General features: G+C 43.8%; 1 protein-coding gene across 1 annotated transcript in view; it reads left to right on the top strand.

Moving 5' to 3' along the window:
• Nucleotides 1-18,127, top strand: part of cntn3a.2 (contactin 3a, tandem duplicate 2) — a gene marked incomplete at both ends in the record, with an annotated part of 29,504 nt that extends 11,377 nt beyond the window's left edge. The window contains 10 exons of the mRNA XM_084461756.1: nt 1,585-1,702; nt 3,118-3,276; nt 3,450-3,599; nt 3,917-3,987; nt 4,635-4,869; nt 5,214-5,323; nt 6,076-6,262; nt 6,589-6,701; nt 6,991-7,156; nt 18,030-18,127. Of these exons, the coding sequence (XP_084317882.1) occupies nt 1,585-1,702; nt 3,118-3,276; nt 3,450-3,599; nt 3,917-3,987; nt 4,635-4,869; nt 5,214-5,323; nt 6,076-6,262; nt 6,589-6,701; nt 6,991-7,156; nt 18,030-18,127 (1,407 nt within the window). The remainder of the gene's footprint in view (nt 1-1,584; nt 1,703-3,117; nt 3,277-3,449; nt 3,600-3,916; nt 3,988-4,634; nt 4,870-5,213; nt 5,324-6,075; nt 6,263-6,588; nt 6,702-6,990; nt 7,157-18,029) is intronic.
• Nucleotides 18,128-22,799: the final 4,672 nt, after the last annotated feature.

The following is a 22,799-nucleotide window of genomic DNA, read 5'->3' on the forward strand; positions in this document are numbered from 1 at the left end:
TTAGTGTTATTCTCGAGCAAACCTTTCTGCATTTGCTTTCTCGTGAACAAGGTGGACCGCAGGGTCCACCATGCACCATGGTCTATTATCCATTTCTGTACACAGCAGCACGGCCGATGATTTGTCCTGACCCCACTAATTATCATTTAGATTTACATGATCATATATGGGATTTCATGTTAACTCTAAATACATTAAGCTTGGGCTTTTCTCAGTACCCTGCCCCAGTGGTTCTCAAACTGTTCAGGCTCAGGGCACCCCGTCATTTTCCCATCCACGGCACCCCTAAATTACATGCTTAGTTTTCACTCTCAGCACTTTACATGTATGCCACTGACGTTTAGCATAACAGTATAGGCTCTGGCCTGCTATAACAATTTATTGGCTCTGACTATTTATTGTTATTATTATTATTATTATTATTATTATTGACATTATTATTATTAGATGGTGATGGTGACCACAACATTCAAATTAATGAACTGATTGAAAATAATTTAGTACTTGACATTTAAAATGATATCAAATATTTTTTAGAAGTGGCACCCCTGGACTCGCATCACAGCAGCCACTTTAAGAAACCCTGCCCTACCCTTGCCATAGCACTCCCCTCCACCAGAGGGCAGGGTAACATAGGAGGGCAAATGTCTATCCTGTAACCATAACATTGTGGCATAATAGAGATTTGTTTTTCCATCAGTCCAAACAAATACTCCCAGCTTGCCATTGTTGTCTTTTTCAATGGTAGCTCAACAATGTATTAGGTTAGATAATGAAACACACCCAATTGACATCCTTTATGAAGTGTACAGATATTTCAATAGAGGCCAAACTAGCCAATTAGTGGCAGTTGCTCCATACCTTTTGTATTTTTTTCAACAGACCAAGCATTCATATTTTTCAGATTGTATTCCGCATAGTATTCATATGAATAGACAGCAATTACTGCTCATGGTTCTAAAACGGTATATTTTCGGGGATGAACACATGTCTACATCAGGACTAAAATGATAGGAGAGATGAAGAACACCCACACGCTCTCCAAGATTAAATGTTCTGCATATGTGTGTGCCTCTGATAATTCCCTTATCTTAAATTAGATTCACTTCTGTCACAAATGCTATAATGTCGCCAGTCCAAAGAGATTATTAACTTAACTTCATAGCGTTAAGGAACTAATTTCCATAATTAAACCAAATTGGCTGGACTGCTATCCCTGCGAACGCCAATAGAGGGATTTTTCCACCAATTTACCATTTGCTGCTAGCAGGCTTCTTCCCCGAAGAAAATCTAAAGAGCCCTTTCTCAGGTTTCTTCTATATGGATAAAAGTGCTTCCAGACTCTTTAGAAGAATGTCGGTCTTGTTGGTTACATCCACAGAAATAATCTAGCCGAGGCTATCAGCGAGGAAGACCCCAAAATATGAGTCTACAACAGTTACCCTTATTATCTCTTTGCACCACCATGTTTTGGACGTATACCCACTGACAACTACATAACCATTGATAAGCTCAACATTAATGTTTCCTAGCCATTCATAGGCATGTGTTATGTGTCAGTAAGCCTTGTGGTTGGCTTGTCAGAGATCAGCAGGGGATCTGATGGTGAGGAACATCCAGCTGAACCACGCCGGAAAGTACATCTGCGTGGTGGACACGGACGTGGAGAGCCTGTCAGCGGTGGCCGTATTGATCGTGAAAGGTAAGGAAACCTCCTCTCCACACTCACTAAATCACAACCCGCCACTGAGAGAGTAGAGTCGAATGCCTTGTTCAGTGGCAACCATTAGGGTCAATACCAGTCTACTGGGAATGGAATTTAGAGAGAAAACTACTGGAGGGAGGATGACAGGGTCTATATGGTTAGTGGCTGTCTTGGAAAAGGGCCCTATAAACAATACCAAACGGCAGATATATAAACACTATTTGATTATATGATAATTGTAGAGTGTATCTGTATCTGGATATCTAGTGATAGAAACACCAGAGACACTTTTCTTTTCTGTGCAAGAAACAGTAGAAAGGAACTGAAATTGGCCCGACAGCAGACAGCCCATTCATTCTGCATTGTGCTGATTCTACAATAAACCCAGGAAGTCTGTCCACATTAATAACAGACTGTTTTAACAGCCCTTAGATCCTGGCAACATCCCCTCGGATCTGCCAAGGATATATAATTAAGGAGATAAGGAATTGATCCGTGATTGTGTGTTCCATGAATATGTTTTAATGAGGGCCAACATATTACTGTTTTGTTTTTTTAATCAAGAGTAGCTAATGAGTTTCACGCAGATCAATATCTTGAATTAAAGCTAATGTTGACACACTGATATCGAGCACATACCTGTATTGCAAATACTGCATTCACAGTAAGACCTCTGGGAAAAAATAGGTGTCCAATGGCATTGAATAATTTCCAGAATACTCTAATTGCTTGACTGGTATAAATATGTGTTGTTGTAATGTTATATTTTTGTATTATTTTTGCTGGATTATCCTATTAATTGGAATGTTGTCTTTTGTCATGCTGGATTCAAATGAAAATCAATGAGCAGAATCATTGCTCCAACTGTAGCACTGTTATGACTCCTTGGTGGTCTACTTCATTGTTCTCTGGTGATCCATTAATTCTGATGAAACGACACCTTCATTAGAACCGGGAACAGCAGATGACGTGAAGCCTCACCCTCTAATTGTCCAAATAATGAAAATAAATGATAAAAGCCTGGTCCTGGAAGCCTGCGAGTTTTTAATTTGGACCATATAGCAACGACTGTAGCTAAGGCCTGTAATTCATGGACCAATTAAGAAATGTTTCAACTGAAGTCAAGCTTACAGTCATTCCTGAGGAGGATGTTTTTAAATCCTCAAAGTTGTTTTTTTTCCCCATTATGTGAGGTACAGACAATATGCCATTTTCAGAAAATGAAGCGCAGCTAAATTGCTGCTGTAGCAGTGTGTATGTGTGCGTGTGGGGAATTGTGAGTACATCTACGTACGCGCGTATGTGCCTGCATGCATGTCTACAACCCCCCCCCCCCTCCCCCCCACACACACACACAGTATGCGAACAGTAGAGGGGTATCTAATTCTGCTGGTTCCTTGCGCTCGAGTCAGGCCCCGCCGGACCCCCAGACACGGTGAGGGTGGAGGAGGTGACCGACAGCACGGCCCAGCTCTCCTGGAGCCCCGGGAGGCCCCACGGCAGCCCCATCACCACCTACCTCATCCAGACCAGGACGCCCTTCACCGTCGGCTGGCAGAGGGTCGACACAGGTGGGACACAACACACAAATCTCCCCTAATATTCCCTCCTGGTCAGTGTCTTCCCAGCTAGTCGACCTACGGGAGAGTAAATGTGCATGGAAATAAGAGAGAGAAGTGAATTAGAAGCAACTTGTTGAACAGATTAGTAACCATTTTCGTGTGACTCTCCTGTTGAAATAAAGTCCCTGAGGTGATCGATGGGAAAACCCTGACTGCCACCGTGGTGGACCTCAACGCCTGGGTGGAGTATGAGTTCAGGGTGCTGGCCAAGAACAGCGTTGGGGTGGGAGAACCCAGCCCCGCCTCGCTCAAGGCCAGGACAGAGGACGCAGGTGAATCTAACGCACTATGAAAACTGCACATGACAGGGGGGCGAGTTCACGCCCGACTCGCTGACCCCTGACCCGGACGTGATTAGGAGCATCAGTCCTGTAGAAGCCAGTATTTTAGCCATTCACGGCGAGTTGTGACGACAGGCTTTCATCGAGAGACACGCACCTCTTTGTGTTACCTTTGAATATCTGAGACTTTGAATATCTGAGTCTCCAAACGGTCCATGTGGTATTCCGCTGTTGTTCTGGCTTAAACAAACATGGCGTCCGCTGTTGTTCTGGCTTAAACAAACATGGCGTCTGCTGTTGTTGTGTAGTTCCCGACGGCGCACCCGCTGACGTGGGGGGAGGGGGCGGCAGCAGATCGGAGCTTGTCATCACATGGGAGGTAAGTCATCAGTCTTATGTTTCCAGTTTCCCGTGGAAAGGGCAGCAGTCAGGACTAGTTGCATATCACTGAACGGGGGGCACTTATTACTTCATCTTAAATCAAAGCCCGTCCGTCGCTCCGGCTTGTGCCGTGTCATAAATTCCAGTCCTTATGAAATGTGGCTCCACTGTAGCAGCTGGAACTCCTTAGTTGAGGAGCTCGTGCGCAAGGCCTCGGCAATGCATACACAAGCAGCGCTACATGACACCTGACAGATAAATAGTTTTCCATTTATAAAAAAAAGAATGGCTGGTGTTCAATCAAACACACAGTATGTGCAGTAACCTATGCCATGCGGTAGCTAAAAAGAAAAATCACGATGGCTTGTTCTCTTCTTCCTCTACAACGTTCTTATTCAAACGGTCTCATTTCTAGAACTTGTGGGAATAATAACCCATTAAAAAGCCTGCAGGACAATCTCTTCCACAGTCTGTTTCTTTTCATCCTCATTCCAGTCAGGTGGAGGTTGAGAGCAATTTGGAGGTCAGGCACTTATTTCCCTGCGCCGAGCCCGGGAGGCGGTTGTGTTCAGTGAGACGGTTTAGCCCTGCGTGAGTGGTCCGTATGTGTTTTAATATCACTATAGTTTTGTGTTTCACTCCCAGCCTGTCCCCGAAGAACTGCAGAACGGAGAGAGCTTCGGTTACATCATCGCTTTCCGGGCCTTCGGTGAGGTCACCTGGACCCACGTGGCCACCTCGGCGCCCGGCGCTTCGCGCTACGTGTACCGCAACGACAGCATCGCGCCCTTCTCGCCCTTCCACGTCAAGGTCGGGGCGTACAACAGCAAAGGCCAGGGCCCCTTCAGTTCTGTGGTCACCATCTACTCTGCAGAGGAAGGTAAAGGCACCTAGACACACACACACACACACACACCCACACACACACACACACCAATGGAAGCCAGGGGGTATTTATAGAACCACAAATAGTTTGACCAGATGACACACACCTCTGTTAAATCCTCACACAGTATACTGTATGGGTGCGGTAATGCACTTTCAATTGGATGAAATGGACGAGATGATGTGCCAAAGCGTAAATCAGTTAAAACATTAACATTGAGAACAATGAGAAGTGCTTGTCGGGACATATGTTATTTCAGCTTGTCTTCTCCTGCCGCTCCGGATGGCTGGGCTGCAGTTGAGTAAAGACTCAACCTCTGCTCTCTTGTCTCTTTCCAGAGCCAAGTGCTATACCGGGGGGAGTCTGGGCCAGGAGTGTCTCGGCCTCTGAAATTGAAGTGAACTGGCAGGCCCTCTCCTTCACTCCTGAGAGAGTTCTGGGCTATGAGGTACATTTCCCCTTTTAAATGTAAATGGCAACCAGGAGTTTGCGAACACAATTACAATGCTCGGCCTCACCCACCCCGCACCTCGAAGCCCGCGCTTCCAAACTCCCCGTATCCATGGAAACGCCGGATTGAATCGGATGACTGGTAACACAGAAATTATGCGGGCCCTTGTGAGTGCTATCACAGAAAGCACCTGCCCCCCCCCCCCCCCCCCCCTTTTAAAAAATACAAAAGCAAATTGCCCGACAATTTGCGCTTTCCAGTTTCTGTTCCAGTTGACTCAAAACATAAAACTACGCTGTTATCAAGGCTCTGGGGTTGGCAAATGAGGACAGAATGCTAGAGAGCTGGAGAGAAATGATCCCCAAAAATCCAAGAGAGACTATTTAAAAGCACGGCCCGCGGTGAAATAGCAGCACGGTGACACGGTGACAGTTAGCTCTGAGTCGGCTCTTTTTACTAGAGAGAATGAAGCATTGTTGTCATTGAGAGGCATCTGTTGTTGTAGCACTTCCGCTACCGGCTGGCCAGTTGTGCCAATTGCGGATTACGGCTTTCGGCTTTAACAAGTGTCGTTAAGCTCATAAACATACCGCCAGACATTTGTTTAGTGGGATTAATCTTTGAACTGTTTTTAACAGATGCTAGTGGCGCCATTACAAAACCATTACTATATTGACACTTGTTCATTGATATTGCATTACTTTTTCAAGCATCAGAACAGTGCCTTATATTTCTTGCTGTGGTCACAGGTAGTGTACTGGGAAGACGACACCAAACCAGAGACCATGGGCAAAGTGAGGGTTCCTAGTAACCAGTCCTCGGTGACCGTGAGTGGCCTGACAGGAAACAGGCAGTATTTTCTCACGGTCAGCGCCTTCAACACAGCGGGCACTGGGCCCTTTCTTCCAGCCATCAATTCCACCACCAAGAGACCACGTGAGTGTCAGCTCCCCACACTTAAGATGGTTGAATTGGAATTCGGGAGGCTGGGGGGATCCCCACTAACTGTGCAGGGGGGATAGATGGGATAGATCAGACGGTGAACTCTGCCAGGCTCACAAACTTGTGAGCTGCAGGAGCACACACCCCTCCCCACCCCCCCCCCCACCCCCACCCCCCTGTGTAACCCGTAGGTGGTCCTCATTTGTTATCAGATGGATTATGTAGATAGGTACTTTATTGATCCCCGAGGGGAGATTGAGCAACGCTAATGTTAGATCACACTGAGAGGAAATAAAATTACGAGAAATCTTGTCCTGCAGCGCCAGGACAGCCTCCTCTGAATGTGGAGTGGACCCTGATTGGCTCTCTACTCATTCTACACTGGGACCCTGTGGTGGCCATGGAAACAGAGTCAGAAGCTACTGGTTACCAAGTGAGTACATACTTGGCCTATAGGCTCCTTCCAATTCACTACGGCCAGTAGCTAATTAGCTAGTTCACCTATATACTGTAGTTCCATTCTTCTAGGCAAGGTTATTTCTTATCCGATTGTGAATGAAGGCCTGAGGGTTTCTTTGTTCATATTTGTTCCAATTACTAGCTATGTGCAAGCTGTGTCAAGGTTGTAGGTCATTATGATTCATATTCACATTCTGCATCATAGAACGTACTTGGTTATTTCCAGGTAGGTCAACCCCATAATTTCTGTCCTTCCTGTCCAGCTGTCTTATAGAAGACTCAAACAGAGGGTGGTGAACACTCTCACCACAACCAACTCCACAGCTGAGCTGACCCTCGCTGTTGACGACGACTACATCGTCCATATCAGGTCTCTGAGCGAGGGAGGCCTGGGTCCAGCCTCAGACCCCATCCAGATCCACAAGCAAAGTAAGCTGCCCCTGAGGTCAAGCACTTGCTGCCCTCAGGCTTCATATCAGGGCTGCCAGCTTTGACCAGCGGGCTGACCAGAGATTTCTCTTACACACACGGTGCAATACCGTATGTTTATATGGATCTCAGCCTGAGGTTTCAGTGAGATAAAGGCCAAAAGAACGAGTCTCACGGCAGGTCAGTGAGAGTCGGCGTCCATCGTATGACATCACTGGGATCGGGGCGGAGATGATGCGTGTGTGAACAAAATAGCACTAAAATACATGCTTTATGTAGTGAACAATATCAGAACATAATAACATGCAGCATTTTAGATTACAGCGTTTTCAAAGCTTTCGCCTTAGGCGGACAATGTAGCCCTTTTGAGTGGGTCACACTAAGTAGAAGAGTAATGCATCCAAATGAACTTTAATGCGGCACTTCGATCCACCGCGACGATAACCTTCGTCTGGATCGATATTTTGTTACCCTTGTCCTATAAATGAAGTCACATTACAGGACCTTTTAAAAAAAAAAACGAGCAGAGACATCATGTCCCCGGGTGACTCTACACCATCAGAGCGGTCCCCGTCCAGCCATCCGCAGGGCCGGGCAGGAGGCTCATATTTAGCTGAAATATGCAGTCCACTCCATCTCTGTCGGACAGATTCACTTCCTCTCTCGCCGGTCGGCGTTACAGTCCCTAAAACTTTAGACCCGCCCCCCTCGCCTCTTCTAAATGCTAATTTGCAATGTTGATATTCTGTGTTCAAGCCACCGGGAAAAGATAGATGGGTTGGATTTCTGGACTGTCCCTTTCTATCAAATGTCTGGTTTCTTATTTTTCTATTTTACTGGTTTCCCTTTATGCTTGTGTGTAGAAAAATCTTTAAAAATCTTTAAATTGAGCGAGAGAGCTACTTCCTCTCGAGAAGGAGTTTCTATATAACACGGTGCTGCGTGCTGTGCATACTAAGTCTGAAAGTGGTCACATCGATGGCCACTGATTTGCACAAACTGTACTGGGTGTTAATGTGATCACTTAAAAACCAATGAATTAGAATTACATTCCATTATGTTTCATAGCTCTGGTCCAGGACGTTAGTGAGGTTTTTGCGTAATACTGTATGTAAGCGGTAATGAAGAAAGGTGGTTTAGGGTCAAAACTGCGCCAGGGCTGAGACGCCACCCTGTTATTCCCACGACCGGCCATTCCCGCGCCATGCTTTTGACATATGACTTATTTTACAGAAAACTGAAATGAGACTTGTTTGTTATTTGTTTGACATCAATGAAGCATACATACAAAACAAAAAGGCCAGTTATTAAAGGATTGAAAGGTTGTATTAGGACGAAATAGCCTGCACATGTGTGTCATGGAGGCTGCACCCTCAAATTATTTCCTAATTCAATTTTTCCCTGTCAATTGATTTCCTAATTCAAATTCTCCCTGTAAATGCATAATGTAAAAACAACAGATGTCTATGTCCACGCATTAGATGCTATTTCCAGTGTTTGTGTCGACAAATATCAGCATATAATAAAGCTTTGATTGATTGATTGATTGATATAGCCTACTGGGAATGACTCACAGCAATGGCCTACCATAAGATGCAAAAAATCAGGGTCTTTCACGGATATTGAATATCTAATTAGGGGTCAAGCAGTGAAGCTGCGTAGGCCACCATTGGGTTTGTACCTTTTCCTATTATTATTGTTCTTAATCATCTTCTGTCATTGTAGTCAATGTGTCAAAGTTAGAGGTGCTTTTATGCACTTAACTTTTGACCTGTAAGTTCGATTTTCAAAAATGAACTATCATTGGATTCCTTGGCCTAAGCGCCCTATGACGTCATCTTCCTCCAAATTGGATTTTCTGCCATGTCGGATTTTGTGAAGAACACTTAAAATGTATCTCCTCCTATGACCTTTCACGAATCTGCACGAAACCCAGAACGCACAATCTAAAGATCAATGTCTACAAAAGTCGTACAGGGATATTTGATCGCCGAAAGATTGCTCGTTATAGCCAATCGAAATCGGCGACAAATCCGCCAAACAGGAAATGAGATCATATCTCAGTAACATTTTGATGTATCTGATGTGTGTATTTGGCACACTCATCCGGACGGTCCCATGACCCCTGTCACCAAGTCTATGTAGACACCTCAAACTCTCTAGCACTACCAACGTGTCAAAGTTGGAAGTGTGTTAATGTTGAACCTTATGCCTGATTTTCAAAACTGCAATAGGGATTCAAATGTGACTATGGCGTGTTTCACTTGTTGCCCTTGATGTGCTGGTTACACTATCTACTCGGCCCCCTGCTTGCAGCTATTATTATCTACTTCTATTTAAATGAATAAACAATTGACACGCACACATGTTTTGCCTCTGGCAAGAGAACCCAGCGTCTGTAACCTTTTTTTTGATGGGACAGGGAAATAGGCCTGGAAAAAGGAAAGAATTGTGATTGGCCAGGTTTCCCATATTCATTTAACAAGAACTTTGCGCTAAGTGCTTCATAAGATCCTCTAAGGCCTCCCGGAGGAGCAAACGGGTCGTCCAGATTGCTTCTTAGATTGCTTCTTCTGATCTTTCGCTAAGAAGGAGTTGTAAGAATGGGCTGGAGCCCACTTGACACCGTTCTTAGTGACCAAACGCTCACAGATCCAGCCGTGTCAGGCAAATCAATGTTACACTTGGCAAGGAGATACAGTGTGCAGTTCCTCCTTACTGGTTTCATCCTTTTCCTTTCTAAAACATGAAAATCTCTCCTCTATGTAACATGGTTCCATGTGTTTTAAACGTTTGACCGTAGTTCCCTCCGGTAGGCCTACTGTCTCCTACTTGACCACCGGGGTATGATTCTCACTTCGGGTGCAAGAGGTTGTATGCTCTATATATATAAAGCAATTTGAGCTGTTTAATTGAGTTTAATACGGTTTAACCTTTTACTTTTATTTGCTCAAGAGGGACAATGTACACTCATGAACATTTAATAAACAATGTAAATGCACCCAATTACAGCCAGAAGGCTGATTCCCATTGATAGTCCCCCTGCCAGATGGTGCAGGGCTGCGTGTCCTAATGGAGAAAGATTATGCTACAGCGCAGTACAATAAAGAACCTCAGGCCCAAATAAAATACACTATCGAACCACAGAGTACAAATCACAGTGCAATGTGTCAAAAAGGCATCATAAATACAACACATACATCAAATTGCACATCATATATTGCACATTGAGGGCACCAACTATATTGCACACAAAAAATACAGTAAGCAACAACATATATTTCATTTATACACGCTACAAAATAGATTGAAAAATACTGTTTACCCTGGTTAAACTATCTGTGAGTGCAAAAGGTCGGGCGTTCCCTAACCTCAGGGCACATCAACAATATAGCCACTCTCCAAGCCAGGGACAATTGACAGACATCAGGCAATTAACACATGTAATTGAACTCGGCTGGAAACTAATCAAGGGAGGCTTGATGAAGGAAACTAGGGTAGTTTGATGAAGGAAACCAGGGTAGTTCGATAAAGGAAACCAAAGTAGTTTGATGAAGGAAGAGTTTGATGAAGGAAACCAAAGTAGTTTGATGAAGGAAACCAGGGTAGTTTGATGAAGGAAGAGTTTGATGAAGGAAACCAAATTAGTTTGATGAAGGAAACCAGGGTAGTTTGATGAAGGAAACCAGGGTAGTTTGATGAAGGAAACCAAACATAAAATTAAAGCTGCTTCGCAGCGATGAGGCGGGGCCAGGCAATTTCCGACAAGTTTAGGAGCAATAAGCGAGCGAATAGGAGGACAACAAGAAAGTTGACATTCCAATGTTAATTTTGTACATTCATATCGTATCGTAAAACATTTGTAAAAGATTTTGATGCATTGTAAGCACGATTTTGATAATTCAACAATCTGGTCAATGAGTTTGTGAATTACCGTCTGAACATCCAGTGGAGCAAGTTGTGTGGTGTTAATTGATTGAAAAATGTGGGATGAGATATGTTTATTAATTTTTACAGGTTTTGTTTGCTTTTCTTCATAATTGAACATTAACTTCAGCAGCTGTGTACTCAGTCAGTTGCCAATCAATTGATTTAGTCATTGTAATCCTCGGCGGGGGCTGGGTAGGGTTGCCAACAGCGATGTCTCCGGAGCTTGCGTTGGATTGTGGGTAATGTGGTTTTCTCTGTATGTAGTGTTGGTTTCAGAGGACAGAATTAAACATATTTTTAAAAATTCAATTTTTGAGATAAAATTCTGAAATAAATCACACTACATCTTGGATATGTGGCCAATGTTGTCACTTTTTATGAGGATGATCAGACATTGATTTGGCGAGAATTAATAGGAACTGTATACATAACTGTTTACAGTAAAACCTTTTGATGTGCTGTGGGCTCAATTTTTCATATTTCAATAATCTGTGAGGATCGTTTGGTACGGACCGTCTGAAGATACAGTATATCAATTTTGGTGTCAATTGAACAAAAAATGTGGGAGGAGATAGGTTTGATAGGTTTTACAGTTTATGAAAAAATCAGAGTGATGGACTTAAAAATTCCTGCAAGGTCAGAGTGTATGAAAGTTTTGTCTCACTTGGGACTACATTCACGTGGTGGTTTTACAGTGATAGCACCTATGGCTGATTTGTTATGATTTTGTTTTTTAGTTTTAAACTTTAGACTGTTGCTGTAGCGCCACCTTCAGGTTTATTGACCTACAATGCAGGTTTAGGACTTTGGGTATAGTACTGGAGCTATGTGCAAATCTTGGTGATTTTTTGTCCACAGGAAGTTAGACTTCAGTGGAAGATGGAGAATAATAATAATAAGTAAAACATTTTTGATGCATTGTAAGATCAATTTTGATAATTCAATAATCTGGTCAATGAGTTTGTGAATGACAGTTTGAAGATCCAGTGTAGCAACTTTAGTGTTAATTGATTGAAAAATGTGGGTTACAGGTTTTGTTAGCTTTTTTTTCATAATTGAACATTAACTTCAGCAGCTGTGTACTCAGTCAGTTGCCAATCAATCGATTTAGTCATTGTAATCCTCGGCGGGGGTTGGGTAGGGTTGCCAACAGCGGTCTCAGATTCGTGGAGCTTGCGTTGGATTGTGGGTAACATAGTTTTCTCTGTATGAAGTGTTGGTTTCAGAGGACAGAATTAAACATATTTTTAAAAATTCAATTTTTGAGATAAAATTCTGAAAAAAATCATATTACATCTTGGTTATGTGGCCAATGTTGTCACTTTTTATGAGGATGATCAGACATTGATTTGGCGAGAATTAATAGGAACTGTATACACTGTTAACAGTGAAACTTTTTGATGTGCTGTGGGCTCAATTTTTCATATTTCAAAAATCTGTGAGGATCCTTTGGTAAGGACAGTCTGAAGATACAGTATATCAATTTTGGTGTCAATTGAACAAAAAATGTGGGAGGAGATAGGTTTGATAGGTTTTACAGTTTATGAAGAAATCAGAGTGATGGACTTCAAAATTCCTGCAAGGTCAAAGCGTGTGAAAGTTTTGTCTCACTTGGGACTACATTCACGTGGTGGTTTTACAGTGATAGCACCTATGGCTGATTTGTTATGATTTTTTTTAAGTTTTAAACTTTAGACTGTTGCTGTAGCGCCACCTTCAGGTTTATTGACCTACAATGCAGGTTGAGGACTTTGGGTATAGTACTGGAGCTTTGTGCAAATTTTGGTGATTTTTTGTCCATGGGAAGTTAGACTTCAGTGGAAGATGGAGAATAATAATAATAGTAATAATAATAATAATAATATAGGCAAATACAATAGGGTTCCGGCAGCTACGCTGCCTGGCCCCTAATAAAGTGGTGGGACCCCTCCCATCACATGGGTCCTGCATCCGCATCACTGCAATGGAGGGAGGTTAATTAGTGAAATGATGCAATGAGATTGTGGATTGTGCAGAAACATATGGCATATGTCGCCCTCCTGATTCCTGGGGAAGGATGATGGGAACAGAGGTGGAGGGTCGATCGGAGGGTTCATTGACCTGCGCCTCGGTGAGTGCCAGTAATATAATCGCGCTCAGGTGCCTTGTTCATATGTTAATTTTGAGTTTTTTTTATTGATGTGGTTGAGTAGGACATCACTTGTTGCATCAACACTTCATTTGGGAGCATGTAATTATGTTGAATAATAATGGCATCAATTGATTTGTTTTCAGCACCAAGGTGGTGGACAGCTCCGGTTAAGACGCTTCTTACCAGCCTTCTTTAGCGCTGTGCTTAGAAGGGCACTAAGAACGCATCTGAGAAACACTACTAGCTTACAGCTCCATCTTAGCTGACCTCTTTGGAGAGATCTTAACTCATTAAGAATGATCTTAACTGGGAAATGCATCCATTATCATTTTGTGAGCCCAGGCTTCTTATGACTCAGCAGCAAACCGTGAAAATGTTGGACAGACAAAAATATTGTAATAGTTGCAGGTGTGAATGCAGAAATGGAAACTGCTGGGTTTGTTCTCATAACTTTAGTGTCGTTTGATGTGTAATCAAAATATAGCATACATGCGGCAGAAAATAGGCATTCTCTCTATTCCTTCAAATATTCTCAACTCTTGACTCAAAGTGGCACATTGCGTTATTACAGTCAATGCAATTTTTCAGCATGAGGCTGGCTACTCAAGGTTTTGCCAGTGCAGGTAATCCTGCAGGTTGAAGTCCGCTCCGTCTTGCAGGCGCACCGTCCTCAGCAGGCGCTCTTGACCGTCACGGTAACGGGGGCCTCTTAGGCGGTGGCAAATGTCCAGCCTGAAACGGCGCCCTCTGGAGATCGGCGAGGTTCTGCTGCCCCCGCGGGGCATTGATGAACTCCCAGGTGGTCGGCGCCAACCAACCTGGGCTGGGACCGGATGAGTGCACGACTAGGGAGGAAGTAGGAAAGTGCAAAAGCTGGGTGAGCGTTTAATAGCAGAGGTACAAGTCCAGAAAGCAAGGTCAAAACATTAATCAGCGCAGGGGTCAGGCGATCAACAAAAAATGTCCAGTAATCCGTAATCCAAAGTCAAGGTCGATATCCAGAAGGGGGGTCAGGGAATCCGTGTGTCAATCCAGAGGTAGCAATAGCAGGCAAGCCGTGCACTGGGTCTGGAGGAAAAAATGGAAAGACAAAAACTGGATAAGTGAAACTGAAAACACGGAAAGGTTAAAAAAAGCACAACAGAGATACGGGTAGCAATCTAAGTAGGCTATCCTGGCTAGGGTACTTGCCGCAGGTATTCTATGGGAAGATCTGGCGATGAGCTTGGAGAAAACCAGGGTTGTTGTAGGTAGGCAATAATGATGATTGGGACCTGGTGCGCAGCATTCAGCCGTAAGATCATTAACTAATCACTACAATCGTCATCACCTGTGGCGATGGAGCGCGCGCCATGCGCATGCTGAGGTGCTAGGCGTCTCCGGATTACTCTCCGGGGATGATGAGCGCGAACGTGCCCCAACTGCGGAGTCGGGAGACTAACTGAAGACGTGGCCTTCAACTTCGCATGATTTATGATTGTTTTTAATGTTCCTGAAGGCAATCTCAGATGATTTAATGTGCCTGTATGAGGTAGGCCTATTTCTCATCAATTTTAGAATATAGCCTATAGGCTGACTATACTTTACGCACGGTAATGCACAGAGACCCCGTTTAAAAACCCCAGAACCACATCTGGGTACCCTAAACCAGTGTGCACAGCTCCATCCGAGATCAACGGCGATGTTTCCACAACAAATACTGTAGGCTGCTTGCCGTTGCTGTCACATTCGTGTTTGGACTTCTTTGTTTTTTAGCCCTTTATTCGCCAGGAGAAAGTACCAGTTACTCACGTAACTGTCATTCTATGAGTAAGGCGTAGCCCTATCCTATTGGTGTATCCCTCCGGCACGCGCCGGACCAGCTGAACTTTAACGAACGCTTGATGCATGAGCGCGGAGTGTCAGCTGCTCCGAAATCTAGCGCAGGCAAACACAACCAGAGCCTAACGGACGCAGGGGTAAGGACCCCAAGTACGATAACGCCATAGTGTTTCTTGCCCAATGAATACATTAACCCCCCTAACCGATGTATAGCAGCGAGAGGGTTAGGCACAATAGGCTCTCAGAGCCTAGGAGAGGGCAGATCAACCGTTCTAAACACTGCACCTGTAGCGAGGACAGCGAGACCCACTGGCTAACCCCTCTAAGACTGTTCAGGTCAAAGCACAGACCGCGAGAGAGATCCTTCTGATGAGTCATGCACGAAAGCGTGCACAAACGAGGAGGGCGAGAACCAGGATGCCGCAAGGCAATGCCCTGCACTCCAACTCCCCTAAGGGCAGTAGACGACCACCTCGGGTAGAGCGGGCAAGGAAAGTCGATGCCACTCGACCTGCTGAGTCATAGCCGGTGCAATGCCATCACACAGCCAATGAGGCAGACGCTGCGCGGCCACAGGTCGCCCAAGAGCAGCCTGACTGTAGCGCAATAGCAGTCGGTCCAAAGACCGAATTGCCTCGATGCGGCGTACTGTACGTACGGTAGCATAGAAGCGCGTGCACCAAGCACAAACTGTGGAGCCTATCGGCCTCTGCACTCAGATGAGGAGGACGATGAGGCGGGTGGGGTGAGTACACAAGGCCTGTAAGACTCGTCACAACCTTGGGCGTGAGGCCGGCTCGGAACGCAGCACTGCCCCGCTGAGGTCACAGCTGATGACCAAACAGGCAGGACGCACCGACAGAGCTCACAGGTCACCTGCCCGCTGGCGGACGGACGCAAACCAGGCAAGGCCGTCTACAGGGACAGGACCTTCAGAGGGATCTCCGACACAGGTTCGACAGTGCCCTCCAAAACTACCTGAAGATCCCATGGGGGGTGAGCGTGTGCGGGCTCGGACGCACGCCGTGAGCCCGTGAGGAATCACCTCAGCAGAGGTTGACTGAACACCGGACTGTTTGCGAGACCCTTATGACAGGCTGAATAGGCGCAGCATGAACCAGAGTGAATTCTGCCCGCTGGCTGTCAAGCAGACTGCAGAAAGCCCAATGTGGACTACCTCGCAGCATAAGGGGTGTGGCGACACACCTGACAAAACCTTCCACTTGGCTGCGTAGCTTAGATGAAGACAGACACGCGAGCCCACGATAGTGGCGATCACAGACGCAGATAGCTGCGCTGCATTAGTCTGAGCCCCTCGGGAGCCAAACCCACAGGGGGAAGGTGAGGATTGGCGTTGGGGTTGTAAGGGGTTGGGGTTGTAAGGGGCTGCTAACAGAACCGACAGCCCCTCCGGACTCACGCGATCCAACAGCCCTGCCAGCAGCTCTGGAGGGAGGAACGTGATCTCAACCAGCAGGCAGCGGCACCGGGCCTCGACCCATTCGCTACAGGTAGACGCTCGGAAAGGACCTACACACGCGCAAACTCTGCAACTACACACGCGCAAACTCTGCAAAGCGCGAACGATGGGACGAGTGGGTGTTTGTGCTATGAGATGGTGAAATGACGAGTGGCTTTTATATTTAGCTGTAATCCTTACCGACAGGCGAATCGGGAGCATTTTGAATTAGGGGGCCGGGTCAAGCTCTCTCTTCTGACCCGAGTCCCACAGGCGCGCATTCAGCCTCTCTCCTACTTACAAAGCCTTGTTTCCAAATTATATGGTTTCTATTAAGAGATTACTGTAGGTCAAACATCCCCATTTTCATAACTTTGTGTTGGCAATCATTTTATTGCAGAAGGCACTCACGCCATTTTCATTACATTTGCATAGCCGACAGAAAGAAGCCCAGATGAATAAAAAGTCTGAGTGCATTCAAAAAAGTTGTTGTAATCTTTTTTAATCTTTTGTTGTTTTTGGTTCTGTTTATTTAAGATCAAGACCTTAAGGCTATTTTGTAATTCAGAGTGAAATGAATGCCTGCATTTGCCATTGTTAATTACTAATACTCTAGTGCAAACGTTGGTGTGCAAGGCTTGGAAGCAGTCCTACATAAAAAATACTAAATTATATCCTAATAAATAATTGTAATTATGTTATAATTAAAATAAGTAATGTTATAATTAAAATATGTAATGGCAGTGCCTGCAACTTAATGTACTTAAATCATTTGGGGGGATGCAGGCTATTAGCAGGCCTTTATAAAAAAAAAAATATATATATATATATAAAAACTCAAGGCTTACGGGTTCCCTGAAATCATAGAATGTCCTGCAATCATTCTTCATTCATTCAATATCGACTTTCTACGCAGTCTTGCTTTGTATATAATTAGGCTATGTGTAATTGACTGCTTTAAATTATGAGGAATTATGAGGCTATCTTTAGACTGGTCATTCTTGCTTGTGATGGGACGCCCCGGTGGCTCACTGGGTAAGGCGCGCCCCATATGAAGGCTAGTCCTTCGCGCGGCGGACCCGGGTTCGATTCCCGGCTCGGGTCCTGTGCCGCATGTCCTCCCCTCTCTCTCTCCCACGTTTCCTGTCTCTCTCAACTGTCCTGTCCCATTAAAGCTGAAAAGCCTTAAAAAATATCTTAAAATAAAAACTTGCTTGTGATGCGTTATATGCATGCGTGATGATCACATGCGAATGGCGCAGCCTAGTCCATCGCGACGTGGTTCATTGCGGGAATAACTTTGGCGCGGCAATAGCCTGGCGCGCCTCCGGAATGGCGCAGCTTTGAGGGAAGACCAAGAAAGGCTCATTAACGTGCTAGACCAGTGCTAGGCATTTGGGTCTAGTTTCTGTGAGGTCTCAATATTTAGAGTCTCCTAAGGCATACATGCAGTGAAAATACCACAGATCAAATTGAGGCAAATGTTCCTGCCTTTTTGTCTGAACGCTTCATGATTGTGTTTCTGTTTGCAGGTATGAGTGCGCTGGGCTCGAGGGCCTGGGGTCTGGACACCTCCCCTCTGGCTCTGCTCCTCCCCCTCGCGCTGTCGACGTTCAGGTCCACGTCATGACAGAGTGGCAATCCAGTCTCTATTTCACAGCCCTGGCTTCTGCTCCATCCCAAATGAAACTGCTCATCGTTTTGTTACTTTTTTTTAAAAATTATTCTTTTAGTTGGAGTAATGGTACAACCTCTTAATTTCGGAGCCAAGACAAGGAATGCATTTATTTCAGAAATTTGGGCAGACAGTTGTGGCACATGTTATGATGCAGCCCAACTGAGTACAGCATCTTGAGTTACTCTAGGTCCCAGTATCTCACTACCCCACAGTGTCACTAATGCCTTACTTCCATTCCTGCGCCAAAGTAGTTTGAGCCTTCTTGTCGTAAGCAAGCTACCCCATGCTTTCTTCTGATTTTACTTTCTATGTTATGTTCTAACTTTGAATAATGACTACCCATGATCATATTTGTTATTTTACATTTGAGATATGTGCTTAGTTTTGAGCTGCTTTTTGATTTTATGCCTTTACTTTGTACTAAGGATGTCCTTCACAAATGTGAACTTGTTTTTGTCCGAGCATGCAAATTCAGTAGGAATATGATCATTTGCCTTTGCCAGTGCCTTTGGAGGTGTATATAGACGCTGAATTCACAGACAGAGATATGCAGCGTATTGAAACTTGTGTAAGTTCATGTTCATAATTATTGTATAATTATGAACTATAAAAGATGGCCGTATGAATAGGACTCACAACATGAGGCAACTCTTGACAATATTTTCAATCTTTCATTGAATCATAATGCTAGAGAATTGAATGTATCACAAAGGCTCCAAACTGCTGCAGTGAGCCACTCAAATCTGAATACTGGCCTGCCAATAGAGAACCGAGGTTGTGTCGTCATAATATGACAATATTAATGATTAATTATCACAATATTATTGTAAGCGCTAACGAAGGCTAGTGCTAACGAAGTTAGTCTGGGGCATATTTGCTTTGCAGTTGTGGTTTTCCGGGTCTAAGCAGATAGTGATCCCCCTGTCCAAAAACAGGCCTAACCATAAACCTACGGTGACAGGATACCAGCGGGCTCTTGACCGGAAACCTAGCGAATAGAAACCAGGCTCTCCCCCGAGGAGAGCATGGTGACACGAGCCTACCTTCCGGCTGGTTGCAGAAAGTCCCATTCAAATTTCTCATATTGATTTTGAAAATAAAGTCTGTATTCATCACAGGCTTAAGTCAGCTTATATTTTTATCTTATGAGTCTCGTGTCTTTTCATTCTTTGTACAGTTAGCTGCTAGTTTGCTTCCGATTCTGGGAATAGTAAGTATATTATTTTCAATACAAAATTGATGATGGCCCACTCAACTGAACTCAGTTCATAAAATAAAACCTCACGCTTGAACAGAGACCTTAATTTGGTGATTTTTCACATTTCTTAGGGACAAAATGACTGGTATTCTCTGTATTGAACTAGGCCTACACTCTGTTGAAAACATGTTGACCACTTCTGCTCTCTATGGATAGATGGATTACAATCATACTGTATTGTGCATTTCACCACATATTTTGTTCTGGCATCAGAAAGTCACTCTAGTCTCAGCCAACCACCAATCCATTGTACCCATCTGTGTGATACAGCAGCCACTTTGTGCAGGAGTGCTGAATGAACAGCAGCTAATGCTGCCAGTTGTGGTGGGATGTTGAAACCGTGCCACCTAATTAAGACACATTTGCTTAATTTATCCTTGACTTTGTTTAATGGGCTTTGTTCTTCCACAACCAAACTAATTCAATTTGCCTTCTTCAAACGTGTGTACAGGTGTGTTATCTGGGTCTTCTCGTTTGTACTCCAACAAAGCCCCAATGTTTAGGTGTTCAAGCCTTCCTTCAGTCCTCATATTACTGGAGAGCAGATAGATTAGAACTCACAGTGGTCTATTTAATACCCCTGACTTGACAAATGGAAAGTCTGATATGTACCATCATTTAGCAGCCATTAAAACATCTTAATGAATTAGCCTGGGCCTGGGGGGGTCTGTGATAGAAGCCTCAGGAGTAATGGTCCCAGTGACACCCCCACAAGACAGATTTATCAGGATTTAGGAGGATCTAAATCAGGACCATTCTGTCAGGATGAGGAGATGAAGAAAGACAGATTTGTACGTGTGTGTGTTTGTGTGTGTGTGTGTGTGTGTGTGTGTGTGTGTGTGTGTGTGTGTGTGTGTGTGTGTGTGTGAGTGAGATTTCTAAATGGGAGCAATTTACCTTGCCCCAGCGTGTCACAGATGACTGTGTCTGTTTGAGAGCCATTCAACTATTCAGAAAAATCTCAGAAGCATTGTGCTCGTCATGATTCACAGGGCTTGGGACAGCTGAAGCATTGGGGACATTTCTGTATTCATTTTCAATAACAAGGTCATGGGGGGGGGGCAGAGAAACTGCTCCAACTCAGGCATGTCTTTTGTTGAGTAGGCCTACAGTATAAGTATTTATAATATTTTCCAGTGGGTGTTTGGCTCAGATTGCCTTAATTGGCATAATTAATTTGAGAGAAAAAATTCTGTGTGATCTAGTTCAGTAGTAGGCTATACAGTATGAATTTCGAAAAGGCAGCAGTTGCAAAGAGCTTTTGGGGAGACAGTTTGAGTTTTTCCTCCCTAGTCATAGCCTAACTGTTGTCATTTACCACACAGCAGTCTTGGGAGTAACGCGCTTTTTGGTGATATGCTTGTTAATGTGGCTTTTTGTGTGGTTTCATCTGCACACCTTATTTACATAGAATGTCATTGAAAACCAACAAATGTTTACAGTGAAAATGCATCTTTATTACTGATTTAGATGTTTGACATTTAAAACAATCGACTTCTAATCATACACAGTGCATTTTGTGTTTTAACTGCAAAGAGGTCATCTCCATTATTGTTAGTGTATCAGTATCTGTACTGTGGAGATGTTCAGGTTTTGATTTTTAATGTTTAATTATGGGTCATGTATTGATTGGTTTTGACAATTCTGTACAAAGGTCACGTGTTGCTTTAGATGAATAGAAAAAATAGTAGTCATGGTTTATTCAGAGGATGATTTCCAGTGGGTATGTCACAAATGATCTGTTATTTATTATGATGACCTGGACCATGGAAATATGTTTGATTTGTTCCTAGTAGGTATTCCAAATGGAATCCTTAATCAGTCCTTGAAATGAAAGGATGTATCAAGCTGAACAACACATAACACTGAAGAATAAGACTATAGCCTGTTGGTACAAACTCTACATGATACCATAGACGGTCGACCTACAGTACTTATCCGGTTGTGTCATTGTGGTATGTATCAAATTCTTACTCATTTTCAGAAAATATGGCTAAATGCATTATTCAGCAGAAGCTATACAGTAGACTGACACGTCATACTGTACATCGTTGGGGGTAGTCGACAAAAGAAAACGTTGAACCTGTCTACAGCTTTTAGGATAGCTCTTCAGTATTACAACAATGTTAAGTGATCTCCATGAGATTGTATCAAGAGCGTTTTCACATTGAAAAGTCACTGGCTGATCTTACTGAAGTTGTGCATGTACGATAGTGTTTGGTGTATTTGTGTTTTCTAACTCTGAAAGTTAATAAAATTATTCACAAAGCATTTGGAATGTCTTGAATGTTTGCATAGGGTTTCTTATTTTAATTCCCATCCCTCTAAAGGACACACAGCAACGCCATCTTGCTCTGACCAGAGAAATCAAAAAGGTGTTTTGATGGCACTAATAAAATGTTTATTGTAAAAATGTGACATATTACTGATTACTTTTATCAGACAGAGTGACTCGTTTGATTGATTTGTTTTTATTTATGGATATAGCAGGCAATGAATCCAAGGAATAACATGTAAAAGTGTAACATGGCTACTAAAAAAGGTAACAGGCACAGAATACGAGATATTTCACAAATTAATTAATTGTTTGATTGAAATGTTAACATTGTGAATTGTATAGGTATTGTATGGTACCTTTGTGACTAAGACTAGGCCTACTGGGTGGAGCTATAGCCCAGCAAGTTCAGCTACTTCTCTTCAGAAAATCAACATAGGGTACCTGATGTTGAAATATCGATCAAGCCAGTGTTGCGGAGTATGCTTTTAAGATAATAAGGAGAGAGGACCCTGTGAGAAAATCAATATGAAGAGGAACTGTAAAGATACAAAGGTTTCTCTCACCACACCACACATCCACATAATGAGTTGTCCGTTTGTGGATACAAGAGCAGGCCTACGGCACTAGACAAATTATTGATTTGCGAATCAGAAGACCACGGTGTCCATTTCAACACCAGAAATGACTGAAGGCTATAGGAACGGTTAGAAATGACCAAAAATCAATAATATGTAGTCTGCTTTAAAGCCGATGTTGCACACTTGTAGACAGCAATAACGGCAAGAATTGCAGATGCCTGAGAAAGTTGGCATTTCGCTGATGATGATAGTTATTTTCTTCCATATTTTGCTTGCACAGTGCGTAGCCTATGCTGATGCTACATTATGTGAAACGTGGTAAGATAAATCATTCTGTTGGCCAAGGCTGCCCTCTCCTGGTAAGACATGTATGTACATCGTAATTATGTAGTCTCCCGTCCACGTGGGGGTGCTAATGCACCACTAAACACCAGAAACCCCCAGTGCCGCAGAAGAAAAGAGGTAGCCTAGAAGAAAAGGACGCTTCCGGCCTCACACATGTACACACAT

Source organism: Borostomias antarcticus, assembly GCF_949987555.1.
Source record: "Borostomias antarcticus genome assembly, chromosome: 3".
Taxonomy (NCBI): Eukaryota; Metazoa; Chordata; class Actinopteri; order Stomiiformes; family Stomiidae; genus Borostomias; species Borostomias antarcticus.